Source organism: Engystomops pustulosus, chromosome 6 (assembly GCF_040894005.1).
Source record: "Engystomops pustulosus chromosome 6, aEngPut4.maternal, whole genome shotgun sequence".
NCBI lineage: Eukaryota > Metazoa > Chordata > Amphibia > Anura > Leptodactylidae > Engystomops > Engystomops pustulosus.
Window position 1 is genome coordinate 189,767,403 of NC_092416.1, and position 13,067 is coordinate 189,780,469.

The 13,067-nt window shown below is 52.6% G+C and overlaps 1 protein-coding gene across 3 annotated transcripts in view; it reads left to right on the forward strand.

Moving 5' to 3' along the window:
• The window catches only part of PECAM1 (platelet and endothelial cell adhesion molecule 1), a 47,880-nt gene that overhangs the window by 29,923 nt on the left and 4,890 nt on the right, over positions 1-13,067 (forward strand). For 2 of the 3 annotated variants that reach the window (XM_072112801.1, XM_072112802.1), the window contains exons 7-14: positions 2,478-2,771; positions 2,846-3,133; positions 3,212-3,322; positions 6,569-6,596; positions 6,698-6,762; positions 8,754-8,810; positions 8,904-8,972; positions 11,546-11,568. In XM_072112801.1, coding sequence (XP_071968902.1) covers positions 2,478-2,771; positions 2,846-3,133; positions 3,212-3,322; positions 6,569-6,596; positions 6,698-6,762; positions 8,754-8,810; positions 8,904-8,972; positions 11,546-11,568 — 935 coding nt within the window. The remainder of the gene's footprint in view (positions 1-2,477; positions 2,772-2,845; positions 3,134-3,211; positions 3,323-6,568; positions 6,597-6,697; positions 6,763-8,753; positions 8,811-8,903; positions 8,973-11,545; positions 11,569-13,067) is intronic. The other variant, XM_072112803.1, reaches the window with a different exon arrangement.

Consider the following 13,067-nt stretch of genomic DNA (forward strand, 5'->3'; position numbering starts at 1 on the left):
CTCCCCACCCTCCTGCACTGACTGCTCCCCAGCCTCCTGCACTGACTGCTCCCCAACCTCCTGCACAGACTACTCCCCAACCTCCTGCACAGACTACTCCCCAACCTCCTGCACAGACTGCTCCCCAACCTCCAGCACAGACTGCTCCCCAACCTCCTGTACAGACTGCTCCCCAGCCTCCTGTACAGACTGCTCCCCAGCCTCCTGCACAGACTGCTCCCCAGCCTCCTGCACAGACTGCTCCCCACCCTCCTGCACAGACTGCTCCCCAACCTCCTGCACAGACTACTCCCCAACCTCCTGCACAGACTACTCCCCAACCTCCTGCACAGACTGCTCCCCAACCTCCAGCACAGACTGCTCCCCAACCTCCTGTACAGACTGCTCCCCAGCCTCCTGCGCAGACTGCTCCCCAACCTCCTGCGCAGACTGCTCCCCAGCCTCCTGCGCAGACTGCTCCCCAACCTCCTGCGCAGACTGCTCCACAACCTCCTGCACAGACTGCTCCCCAACCTCCTGCACAGACTGCTCCCCAACACCCTCTCACAGACTGCTCCCCAACCCCCTGTCACAGACTGCTCCCCACCCCCTGTCACAGACTGCTGCCCAACCTCCTGCACAGACTGCTCCCCAGCCTCCTGCACAGACTGCTCCCCAACCTCCTGTACAGACTGCTCCCCAGCCTCCTGTACAGACTGCTCCCCAGCCTCCTGCACAGACTGCTCCCCAGCCTCCTGCACAGACTGCTCCCCACCCTCCTGCACAGACTGCTCCCCAACCTCCTGTACAGACTGCTCCCCAACCTCCAGCACAGACTGCTCCCCAACCTCCAGCACAGACTGCTCCCCAACCTCCTGCACAGACTGCTCCCCACCCTCCTGCACAGACTGCTCCCCAACCTCCTGCACAGACTGCTCCCCATCCTATGGGGCGCTCTATGCTCTCATTATTGGGGCGCTGTATGCACTCATTATTGGGGTACTGTATGCTCTCATTATTGGTGGCGCTTTGTGCTCTCCTTCTTGGGGCTCTGTATGCTCTCATTATTGGGGCGCTGTCACTGTATGCTCTCATTATTGGGGCTCTGTATGCTCTCATTATTGGGGCGCTGTATGCTCTCCTTCTCGGGGCTCTGTATGCTCTCATTATTGGGGCACTGTGTGCTCTCATTATTGGGGTGCTGTATGCTCTCATTATTGGGGCACTGTGTGCTCTCATTATTGGGGTGCTGTATGCTCTCATTATTGGGGCACTGTGTGCTCTCATTATTGGGGTGCTGTATGCTCTCATTATTGGGGAGCTTTATGCTCTTATTACTGGGGCACTGTATTCTCTCATTATTGGGGTACTGTGTGCTCTCATTATTGGGGCATTGTTTGCTCTCATTATTGGGGCGCTTTATGCTCTCATTATTGGGGCGCTGTATGCTCTCATTATTGGGGCGCTGTATGCTCTCATTATTGGGGCGCTTTATGCTATTATTGGGGCGCTGTATGCTCTCATTATTGGGGCGCTGTATGCTCTCATTATTGGGGCGCTTTATGCTATCATTATTGGGGCACTGTGTGCTCTCATTATTGGGGCTCTGTATGCTCTCATTATTGGGGTGCTTTATGCTCTCATTATTGGGGTGCTGTATGCTCTCATTATTGGGGCGCTGTATGCTCTCATTATTGGGGCGCTGTATGCTCTCATTATTGGGGCGCTTTATGCTCTCATTATTGGGGCGCTTTATGCTATCATTATTGGGGCACTGTGTGCTCTCATTATTGAGGCGCTGTATGCTCTCATTATTGGGGCACTTTATGCTCTCATTATTGGGGTACTGTATTCTCTCATTATTGGGGTGCTGTATGCTATCATTATTGGGGCACTGTGTGCTCTCATTATTGAGGCGCTGTATGCTCTTATTATTGAGGCGCTGTATGCTCTCATTATTGGGGTGCTGTATGCTCTCATTATTGGGGCGCTTTATGCTCTCATTATTGGGGCGCTGTATGCTCTCATTATTGGGGCTCTGTATTCTCTCATTATTGGGGCACTCTGTGCTCTCATTATTGGGGTGCTGTATGCTCTCATTATTGGGGTGCTGTATGCTCTCATTATTGGGGTGCTGTATGCTCTTATTTTTGGGGCGCTTTGTGCTCTCATTATTGGGGCACTGTGTGCTCTCATTATTGGGGCTCTGTATTCTCTCATTATTGGGGTGCTGTATGCTCTTATTTTTGGGGTGCTGTACATATTTTGTTGTAGGGTCAGTCACTGTATTTGGGTTAGGGTTCCCTGTATTATCTGACTCAGGGGGATTCATATAAAGAATTGGGGGCTGTTAATTTATTTTGGGGTCCAATCCATCCGGGGTGTGTGGGGGGCAGTGCAGGCATCTTTATGAGCTCCGCCTGTCGGTAAATTAACTATTCGCTGCCTGGAGGGTTGTGAGAACCAATGAGCCATCTTGTTTCTCTTTTTACTATTAGCTCCGGTCAAGAACCCGGTCCTGACCCACATCATGAGGAGCAACAAGACGGTGGTTCTGGGGGACACCCTGGAGCTGACCTGTAAGTGCGAGTCCGGCACCCCCCCAATAACCTACTCCCTGCTCCGAGGGGACAAACTCCTGGATAATAAGACAATGGAGGGGGACATGGAAGCCCGATTTCTGGTCAATTCCTCCAAGTCACATGACCTGGGGCAGTACCGCTGCCGAGCAACAAACCGCAACACCAAGAGCAGCGGCAAGTACAGCAACACGGTGAACGTGACCGTCATCGGTAAGTGGCCGTGCTCCAGTCACAGCCAGAGCTGCGGCGGCTGTGTGTGTGAGCGGTGCGCTCCTCTCTTGCAGTGCCCGTCAGTGCTGTACAGCTCACCATGATCCCGCCTGATGGTGATGTGGAGGAGGGTGCGCAGCTGGCGCTGGTGTGCCGGGCACAGGATGGCACGCTGCCCATCACCTTCCAGTTCTATAGGAGGAGAGGGAACGAGCTCCTGCTGCACAATGTCAGCGAGGCAGCGGCACGGCACGCCTCACACACAGTGCAGCTCTTCAGCAAGCAGGAGGACGGCGCCTACTTCTGTGCCGCATCTAACCGGGCGCACAAAGAGGTGCGCAGCAGCTCCAGCGAGGCCAGAGGTAAGTCCTGCTCCACTCACATCCAGAGCTGCATGCCGGGCCCCCACATACTTACTGACCTCTTCCTCCGGCTCGTAGCGGTGCTCGCCACCTGGAAGAAGGCGGTGATCGGAATATTTGTGATACTCGTCATCCTGGCCGCCATCGCCATCTGCATCTACCTGCACACCGACAAGAAGAAGAAGAAGGGTAAGGTCCTGGGGGGCCGGGGGGCACTGCTGCCCCAGCTCTGACTCCTCGTCATGTCACCTGCGCAGTCACCGGGGTAGTACAGGAGTAACGATAACATCCCTGGTGGTCTGGGGTAATGATAACATCCCTGGTGGTCTGGGGTAATACAGGAGTAACGATAACATCCCTGGTGGTCTGGGGTAGTGCAGGAGTAATGATAACATCCCTGGTGGTCTGGGGTAATACAGGAGTAATGATACCATCCCTCGTGGTCTGGGGTAGTACAGGAGTAACGACAACATCCCTGGTGGTCTGGGGTAGTGCAGGAGTAATGATAACATCCCTGGTGGTCTGGGGTAGTGCAGGAGTAATGATAACATCCCTGGTGGTCTGGGGTAATGATAACATCCCTGGTGGTCTGGGGTAATACAGGAGTAATAATAACATCCCTGGTGGTCTGGGGTAGTACAGGAGTAATGATAATATCCCTGGTGGTCTGGGGTAGTGCAGGAGTAATGATAACATCCCTGGTGGTCTGGGGTAGTAGAGAGTAATGATAACATCCCTGGTGGTCTGGGGTAGTACAGGAGTAATGATAACATCCCTGGTGGTCTGGGGTAGTGCAGGAGTAATGATAACATCCCTGGTGGTCTGGGGTAGTAGAGAGTAATGATAACATCCCTGGTGGTCTGGGGTAGTACAGGAGTAATGATAACATCCCTGGTGGTCTGGGGTAGTGCAGGAGTAATGATAACATCCCTGGTGGTCTGGGGTAGTGCAGGAGTAATGATACCATCCCTGGTGGTCTGGGGTAGTACAGGAGTAATGATAACATCCCTGGTGGTCTGGGGTAATACAGGAGTAATGATAACATCCCTGGTGGTCTGGGGTAATACAGGAGTAATGATAACATCCCTGGTGGTCTGGGGTAGTACAGGAGTAATGATAACATCCCTGGTGGTCTGGGGTAGTACAGGAGTAATGATAACGTCCCTGGTGGTCTGGGGTAGTGCAGGAGTAATAATAACATCCCTGGTGGTCTGGGGTAATACAGGAGTAATGATAACATCCCTGGTGGTCTGGGGTAGTGCAGGAGTAATGATAACATCCCTGGTGGTCTGGGGTAGTGCTGGAGTAATGATAACATCCCTGGTGGTCTGGGGTAGTACAGGAGTAATGATAACGTCCCTGGTGGTCTGGGGTAGTGCAGGAGTAATAATAACATCCCTGGTGGTCTGGGGTAATACAGGAGTAATGATAACATCCCTGGTGGTCTGGGGTAGTACAGGAGTAATGATAACATCCCTGGTGGTCTGGGGTAGTGCAGGAGTAATGATAACATCCCTGGTGGTCTGGGGTAGTACAGGAGTAATGATAACATCCCTGGTGGTCTGGGGTAGTGCAGGAGTAATGATAACATCCCTGGTGGTCTGGAGTAATGATAACATCCCTGGTGGTCTGGGGTAGTGAAGGAGTAATGATAACATCCCTGGTGGTCTGGGGTAGTACAGGAGTAATGATAACATCCCTGGTGGTCTGGGGTAATACAGGAGTAATGATAACATCCCTGGTGGTCTGGGGTAGTACAGGAGTAATGATAACATCCCTGGTGGTCTGGGGTAGTGCAGGAGTAATGATAACGTCCCTGGTGGTCTGGGGTAGTGCAGGAGTAATGATACCATCCCTGGTGGTCTGGGGTAGTACAGGAGTAATGATAACATCCCTGGTGGTCTGGGGTAATACAGGAGTAATGATAACATCCCTGGTGGTCTGGGGTAATACAGGAGTTATGATAACATCCCTGGTGGTCTGGGGTAGTACAGGAGTAATGATAACATCCCTGGTGGTCTGGGGTAGTGCAGGAGTAATGATAACATCCCTGGTGGTCTGGGGTAGTACAGGAGTAATGATAACATCCCTGGTGGTCTGGGGTAGTGCAGGAGTAATGATAACATCCCTGGTGGTCTGGGGTAGTACAGGAGTAATGATAACGTCCCTGGTGGTCTGGGGTAGTACAGGAGTAATGATACCATCCCTGGTGGTCTGGGGTAGTGCAGGAGTAATGATACCATCCCTGGTGGTCTGGGGTAGTGCAGGAGTAATGATACCATCCCTGGTGGTCTGGGGTAGTGCAGGAGTAATGATACCATCCCTGGTGGTCTGGGGTAGTGCAGGAGTAATGATACCGTCCCTGGTGGTCTGGGGTAGTGCAGGAGTAATGATACCATCCCTGGTGGTCTGGGGTAATACAGGAGTAATGATACCATCCCTGGTGGTCTGGGGTAGTGCATGAGTAATGATAACATCCCTGGTGGTCTGGGGTAGTACAGGAGTAATGATACCATCCCTGGTGGTCTGGGGTAGTGCATGAGTAATGATAACATCCCTGGTGGTCTGGGGTAATACAGGAGTAATGATACCATCCCTGGTGGTCTGGGGTAGTGCATGAGTAATGATAACATCCCTGGTGGTCTGGGGTAATACAGGAGTAATGATACCGTCCCTGGTGGTCTGGGGTAGTGCAGGAGTAATGATACCATCCCTGGTGGTCTGGGGTAGTACAGGAGTAATGATACCATCCCTGGTGGTCTGGGGTAGTACAGGAGTAATGATACCATCCCTGGTGGTCTGGGGTAGTGCATGAGTAATGATAACATCCCTGGTGGTCTGGGGTAGTGCAGGAGTAATGATACCATCCCTGGTGGTCTGGGGTAGTGCAGGAGTAATGATAACATCCCTGGTGGTCTGGGGTAGTACAGGAGTAATGATAACATCCCTGGTGGTCTGGGGTAGTACAGGAGTAATGATAACGTCCCTGGTGGTCTGAGGTAGTACAGGAGTAATGATACCATCCCTGGTGGTCTGGGGTAGTGCAGGAGTAATGATACCATCCCTGGTGGTCTGGGGTAGTGCAGGAGTAATGATACCATCCCTGGTGGCTCGGGTGGGGGTGCATTTCTCTGCGGGTAGTGTCAGGGTCTGAGGCCGTGTTTACACGATACTTTGGGGTTTCGGTTACATTTTTGGTGCATTCCTTCCGCCTGGAGCACGCGCTGAGGTTACTTTGCATCGTCACTGCTTGTACTAACACACAATGTAACCTCAGCGCGTGATCACGAGCCTTTGTAACGCAACAAAAAATGCAACGCAATCGTGCGGCACAATCCTAGCGCAGGCGCCGCTTATACCTGAGCCATGAAGAACGTGCGCAGTCCTTAGTGAATGAGCCCCAGTGTCTCACCTCGTCTTATCCTCCTCCCACAGGTACAGACATTTCCTCCGAGAAGAAGAGGTAAGTCGCCACCATCACGGCCGCTACCATGTGCCCAGGGGGGGGGGGGGTGCGGCCCCCCTCTATATCATATATAATGGTTTCTCCTTTATCTTTACCAGATCTTCAAAACCTTCTCCCCCAAAAAAGGCGTCGGTGGAGCTGAAGGCCGGGGAACCCTACATGGGTGAGTCCCCGCCCCCCACATCGCTCGGGCGCCGCCACGCGCTGCCGTTCTGCAGGTTTCCCGTGCGTTTGGCCGGTTTGAAAACATTTGTGTTCCCACATCTTCTTACACTTCCAGAAATGACAAAACGGCAAAACGCACAAAAACGGATCAGAAGCGCAGCGCGGTCACATGTCTACAACAGCTGAGAAGAGGGGATTTGCCTGATTACATTCCTGTTAACGCTTCTGTTTACAAAACGCAATGTACGCGCAATGTTAACACATGTGTCTTGTTAACAGTAATGTAATTATGCAAATCCCCTCTCCCCAGCTGATGTAATACAAGAGGCAACGTATGAACGCGCCTCTATACTCCAACCACATCCAGAGCTGCAGTCATGTGCTATACTCCAACCACATCCAGAGCTGCAGTCATGTGCTATACTCCAACCACATCCAGAGCTGCACTCATGTGCTATACTCCAACCACATCCAGAGCTGCAGTCATGTGCTATACTCCAACCACATCCAGAGCTGCAGTCATGTGCTATACTCCAACCACATCCAGAGCTGCAGTCATGTACTATACTCCAACCACATCCAGAGCTGCAGTCATGTACTATACTCCAACCACATCCAGAGCTGCAGTCATGTACTATACTCCAACCACATCCAGAGCTGCAGTCATGTGCTATACTCCAACCACATCCAGAGCTGCACTCATGTTCTATACTCCAACCACATCCAGAGCTGCACTCATGTGCTATACTCCAACCACATCCAGAGCTGCACTTATGTTCTATACTCCAACCACATCCAGAGCTGCACTCATGTGCTATGCTCCAACCACATCCAGAGCTGCACTCATGTTCTATACTCCAACCACATCCAGAGCTGCACTCATGTTCTATACTCCAACCACATCCAGAGCTGCACTCATGTGCTATGCTCCAACCACATCCAAAGCTGCACTCATGTGCTATGCTCCAACCACATCCAAAGCTGCACTCATGTGCTATGCTCCATCCACATCCAGAGCTGCACTCATGTTCTATACTCCAACCACATCCAGAGCTGCACTCATGTGCTATGCTCCATCCAAATCCAAAGCTGCACTCATGTTCTATACTCCAACCACATCCAGAGCTGCACTCATGTTCTATACTCCAACCACATCCAGAGCTGCACTCATGTGCTATACTCCAACCACATCCAGAGCTGCACTCATGTGCTATGCTCCAACCACATCCAGAGCTGCACTCATGTGCTATGCTCCAACCACATCCAGAGCTGCACTCATGTGCTATGCTCCAACCACATCCAGAGCTGCACTCATGTGCTATACTCCAACCACATCCAGAGCTGCACTCATGTGCTATACTCCAACCACATCCAGAGCTGCACTTATGTTCTATACTCCAACCACATCCAGAGCTGCACTCATGTGCTATGCTCCAACCACATCCAGAGCTGCACTCATGTTCTATACTCCAACCACATCCAGAGCTGCACTCATGTTCTATACTCCAACCACATCCAGAGCTGCACTCATGTGCTATGCTCCAACCACATCCAAAGCTGCACTCATGTGCTATGCTCCAACCACATCCAAAGCTGCACTCATGTGCTATGCTCCATCCACATCCAGAGCTGCACTCATGTTCTATACTCCAACCACATCCAGAGCTGCACTCATGTGCTATGCTCCATCCAAATCCAAAGCTGCACTCATGTTCTATACTCCAACCACATCCAGAGCTGCACTCATGTTCTATACTCCAACCACATCCAGAGCTGCACTCATGTGCTATACTCCAACCACATCCAGAGCTGCACTCATGTGCTATGCTCCAACCACATCCAGAGCTGCACTCATGTGCTATGCTCCAACCACATCCAGAGCTGCACTCATGTGCTATGCTCCAACCACATCCAGAGCTGCACTCATGTGCTATACTCCAACCACATCCAGAGCTGCAGTCACATGATGTGATATTTGTCTGGTAACAGGTGGCGCTGATAACGAGGATGAGCTCCACATACTTAAAGCAGCGGAGGACACATCAGGTATGCGGATGCTTTGTGTTGTAGTTGTGCAGCCAGAGCAGTGCTGATGCATGTAGCCGTGTATCACCATGTTGTGTATTTCATTCTTTACAGGGAACAACCAACACAACCACGAGGTGCAGCAGACAGAGGCGGACCACCCCGGGCCAGAAGCCCACCCAGGTAATGGAGAGCTATGGTGCTGCACAGGAGTCTGGGAAAGCTGGGTGTTTATGCTGTGGAATGTGCTGCTTCCTTTCCCGGGATTCCTGTGCACTTCCTAGATATGAGGCAGCGATAAGATCGGGGCCCCCATCAGCGGCCCCCACCTTACACGCAGAACAATGCCCCATTGTGTCCCCACAGCTGCCAATGTCATTACATCCTCACCAGAGGGCGGCGCCCCCCAGGGACCACGTAATGGCTGTGCAGCCACGTGACCACATGGCAGAGTTATCTGGCCACCAATGAGACCTGGTGCTATAGGGCTGCACTAGGAAACCTGGTGGCACTTGTGTAGATGCCTCTGTAAGGGCGACCCTGTGACTCGGTGGCACCGCTATGGGGGCACTGCTATGGCAAACTTGTGCCACCACTATCAGAGCTATTGACTTGGTGGCACTTTTGTGGGGGCATTGTTAGGGCAACCCTGTCACTTGATGGCACCACTTTGGGGACACAGTTAGGGCAACTCTGTGACATGGTGGCATCACTATGAGGGCACAGTTATGGCAACCCTTTGACTTGGTGGCACTACTCTGGGGCACAGTTAGGACAGCCCTGGAACATGGTGACATCTCTGTGGAGTCATTGTTAGGGCAACCACATGACTTTGTGGCACCACTATGGGGTCACAGTAAGGGCAACCCTGTGATTTGGCTGCACGGCTGTAGGAATACTGTTAGGCCTACCATTTGACTTTGTGGCACCGCTCGGTTGCTGTGAGAGGGCAATCTTGTTGTGCTGGCACAGATAGGGCAATCATCTGACTTGGTGGCACTGCTGTGGAGGCATTGTTGGGGCAACCCTGTGACTTGATGGCATCTCTAGAGGGGCACACTTAGGGCAAACCTTTGACTTGGTGGCACTGCTGTGGAGGCTGTGATAGGGCAACCCTGTGACATGATGGTACTATTCTGGGGCACTTTTAGGAGAACCCTGGGACATGGTGACATCTCTGTGGAGGCACACTGTGTGACTTGGTGGCATTGCTATGGGGGCTGTTTGTGGGTGGCTCCGCTATGGGGGCTGTTTGTGGGTGGCTCCGCTATGGGGGCTGTTAGTGAGTGGCTCAGCTATGGGGGCTGTTTGTGGGTGGCTCCGCTATGGGGGCTGTTAGTGAGTGGCTCAGCTATGGGGGCTGTTTGTGGGTGGCTCCGCTATGGGGGCTGTTAGTGAGTGGCTCAGCTATGGGGGCTGTTTGTGGGTGGCTCAGCTATGGGGGCTGTTAGTATGTGGCTCCGCTATGGGGGCTGTTTGTGGGTGGCTCCGCTATGGGGGCTGTTTGTGGGAGGCTCCGCTATGGGGGCTGTTTGTGGGAGGCTCCGCTATGGGGGCTGTTAGTATGTGGCTCCGCTATGGGGGCTGTTTGTGGGTGGCTCCGCTATGGGGGCTGTTTGTGGGAGGCTCCGCTATGGGGGCTGTTTGTGGGAGGCTCCGCTATGGGGGCTGTTTGTGGGAGGCTCCGCTATGGGGGCTGTTAGTATGTGGCTCCGCTATGGGGGCTGTTTGTGGGTGGCTCCGCTATGGGGGCTGTTAGTATGTGGCTCCGCTATGGGGGCTGTTAGTATGTGGCTCCGCTATGGGGGCTGTTAGTGGGTGGCTCAGCTATGGGGGCTGTTTGTGGGTGGCTCCGCTATGGGGGCTGTTTGTGGGTGGCTCCGCTATGGGGGCTGTTTGTGGGTGGCTCCGCTATGGGGGCCACAAGTAGAGGGTAGGTACATGGGCAGCTGAAGGCAGGTGCCAGGAGGGAGACCCCTATACTCCACTACCAGGGACGTGCACTGAGCCACCACCGGAGCTGGAGGGGTTAATCTTCCATTGTTTGTGGAGCTGGAGGAGGACGGGAAGTCTGTGCCGCCAGATAAGACCCTGTGCACACCAGCCGGACCCACAACAAGCATCCAGAGCCCAGAGCCACAACCCAAACACCAGGGGCGGCACTGGAAACTCTGACTGAGGGGAGGGACAGCTACTGCCCCCTGGTGTCAGCCACTGCACAGAGGAGACTGTACAGGGGGATACAATCTATTACTCTCTGTTATCAGCCATTACATCCCGGGGAGAGGAGACTGTACAGGGGGGATACAATCTATTACTCTCTGTTATCAGCCATTACATCCCGGGGAGAGGAGACTGTACAGGGGGATACAATCTATTACTCTCTGTTATCAGCCATTACACCCCGGGGAGAGGAGACTGTACAGGGGGGGGGATACAATCTATTACTCTCTGTTATCAGCCATTACATCCCGGGGAGAGGAGACTGTACAGGGGGGGGATACAATCTATTACTCTCTGTTATCAGCCATTACACCCCGGGGAGAGGAGACTGTACAGGGGGGGATACAATCTATTACTCTCTGTTATCAGCCATTACATCCCGGGGAGAGGAGACTGTACAGGGGGGATACAATCTATTACTCTCTGTTATCAGCCATTACATCCTTGGGACAGGGTACAATCCGAGGAGCAGGGTGAGATGTGCTGCAGTGACTTGCACATTGGTGTAAAAGATGTGATGTATTTTTTTTCAGATGCTATGGAGGACAAAGTAAATGTAAGTATAATCTGTGGCCCGGACCTCGGGGGCGGTGCCTATAGTGGTGCTGGTCCAATCCACTGCCCTAGTGTAGGTATAAGAGCGGAGCATGTCACCAGAGACTATTTTCCAAAATCTCATAGACTGTAAGCTCTTGTGTCCCCCCTCATCCTCATAGACTGTAAGCTCTTGTGTCCTCCCCTCATCCTCATAGACTGTAAGCTCTTGTGTCACCCCCTCATCCTCATAGACTGTAAGCTCTTGTGTCACCCCTCATCCTCATAGACTGTAAGCTCTTGTGTCACCCCTCATCCTCATAGACTGTAAGCTCGTGTCACCCCCTCATCCTCAGAGACTGTAAGCTCTTGTGTCACCCCTCATCCTCATAGACTGTAAGCTCTTGTGTCCTCCTCCTCATCCTCATAGACTGTAAGCTCTTGTGTCCCCCCCCCCTCATCCTCATAGACTGTAAGCTCTTGTGTCCTCCCCTCATCCTCATAGACTGTAAGCTCTTGTGCCCCCCCCCTCATCCTCATAGACTGTAAGCTCTTGTGTCCCCCCTCATCCTCAGACTGTAAGCTCTTGTGTCCCCCTCATCCTCATAGACTGTAAGCTCTTGTGTCCCCCTCATCCTCATAGACTGTAAGCTCTTGTGTCACCACCTCATCCTCATAGACTGTAAGCTCTTGTGTCACCCCTCATCCTCATAGACTGTAAGCTCTTGTGTCCCCCTCATCCTCATAGACTGTAAGCTCTTGTGTCCTCCTCATCCTCATAGTCTGTAAGCTCTTGTGTCCCCCCTCATCCTCAAAGACTGTAAGCTCTTGTGTCACCACCTCATCCTCATAGACTGTAAGCTCTTGTGTCCCCCCCTCATCCTCATAGACTGTAAGCTCTTGTGTCACCCCCTCATCCTCATAGACTGTAAGCTCTTGTGTCCCCCCTCATCCTCATAGACTGTAAGCTCTTATGTCCCCCCCTCATCCTCATAGACTGTAAGCTCTTGTGCCCCCCCCTCATCCTCATAGACTGTAAGCTCTTGTGCCCCCCCTCATCCTCATAGACTGTAAGCTCTTGTGTCACCCCTCATCCTCATAGACTGTAAGCTCTTGTGTCCCCCCCTCATCCTCAGAGACTGTAAGCTCTTGTGTCACCCCCTCATCCTCATAGACTGTAAGCTCTTGTGTCACCCCCTCATCCTCATAGACTGTAAGCTCTTGTGTCACCCCCTCATCCTCATAGACTGTAAGCTCTTGTGTCACCCCCTCATCCTCATAGACTGTAAGCTCTTGTGTCACCACCTCATCCTCATAGACTGTAAGCTCTTGTGTCACCCCTCATCCTCATAGACTGTAAGCTCTTGTGTCCTCCTCCTCATCCTCATAGACTGTAAGCTCTTGTGTCCCCCCCCCCCTCATCCTCATAGACTGTAAGCTCTTGTGTCCTCCCCTCATCCTCATAGACTGTAAGCTCTTGTGCCCCCCCCTCATCCTCATAGACTGTAAGCTCTTGTGTCC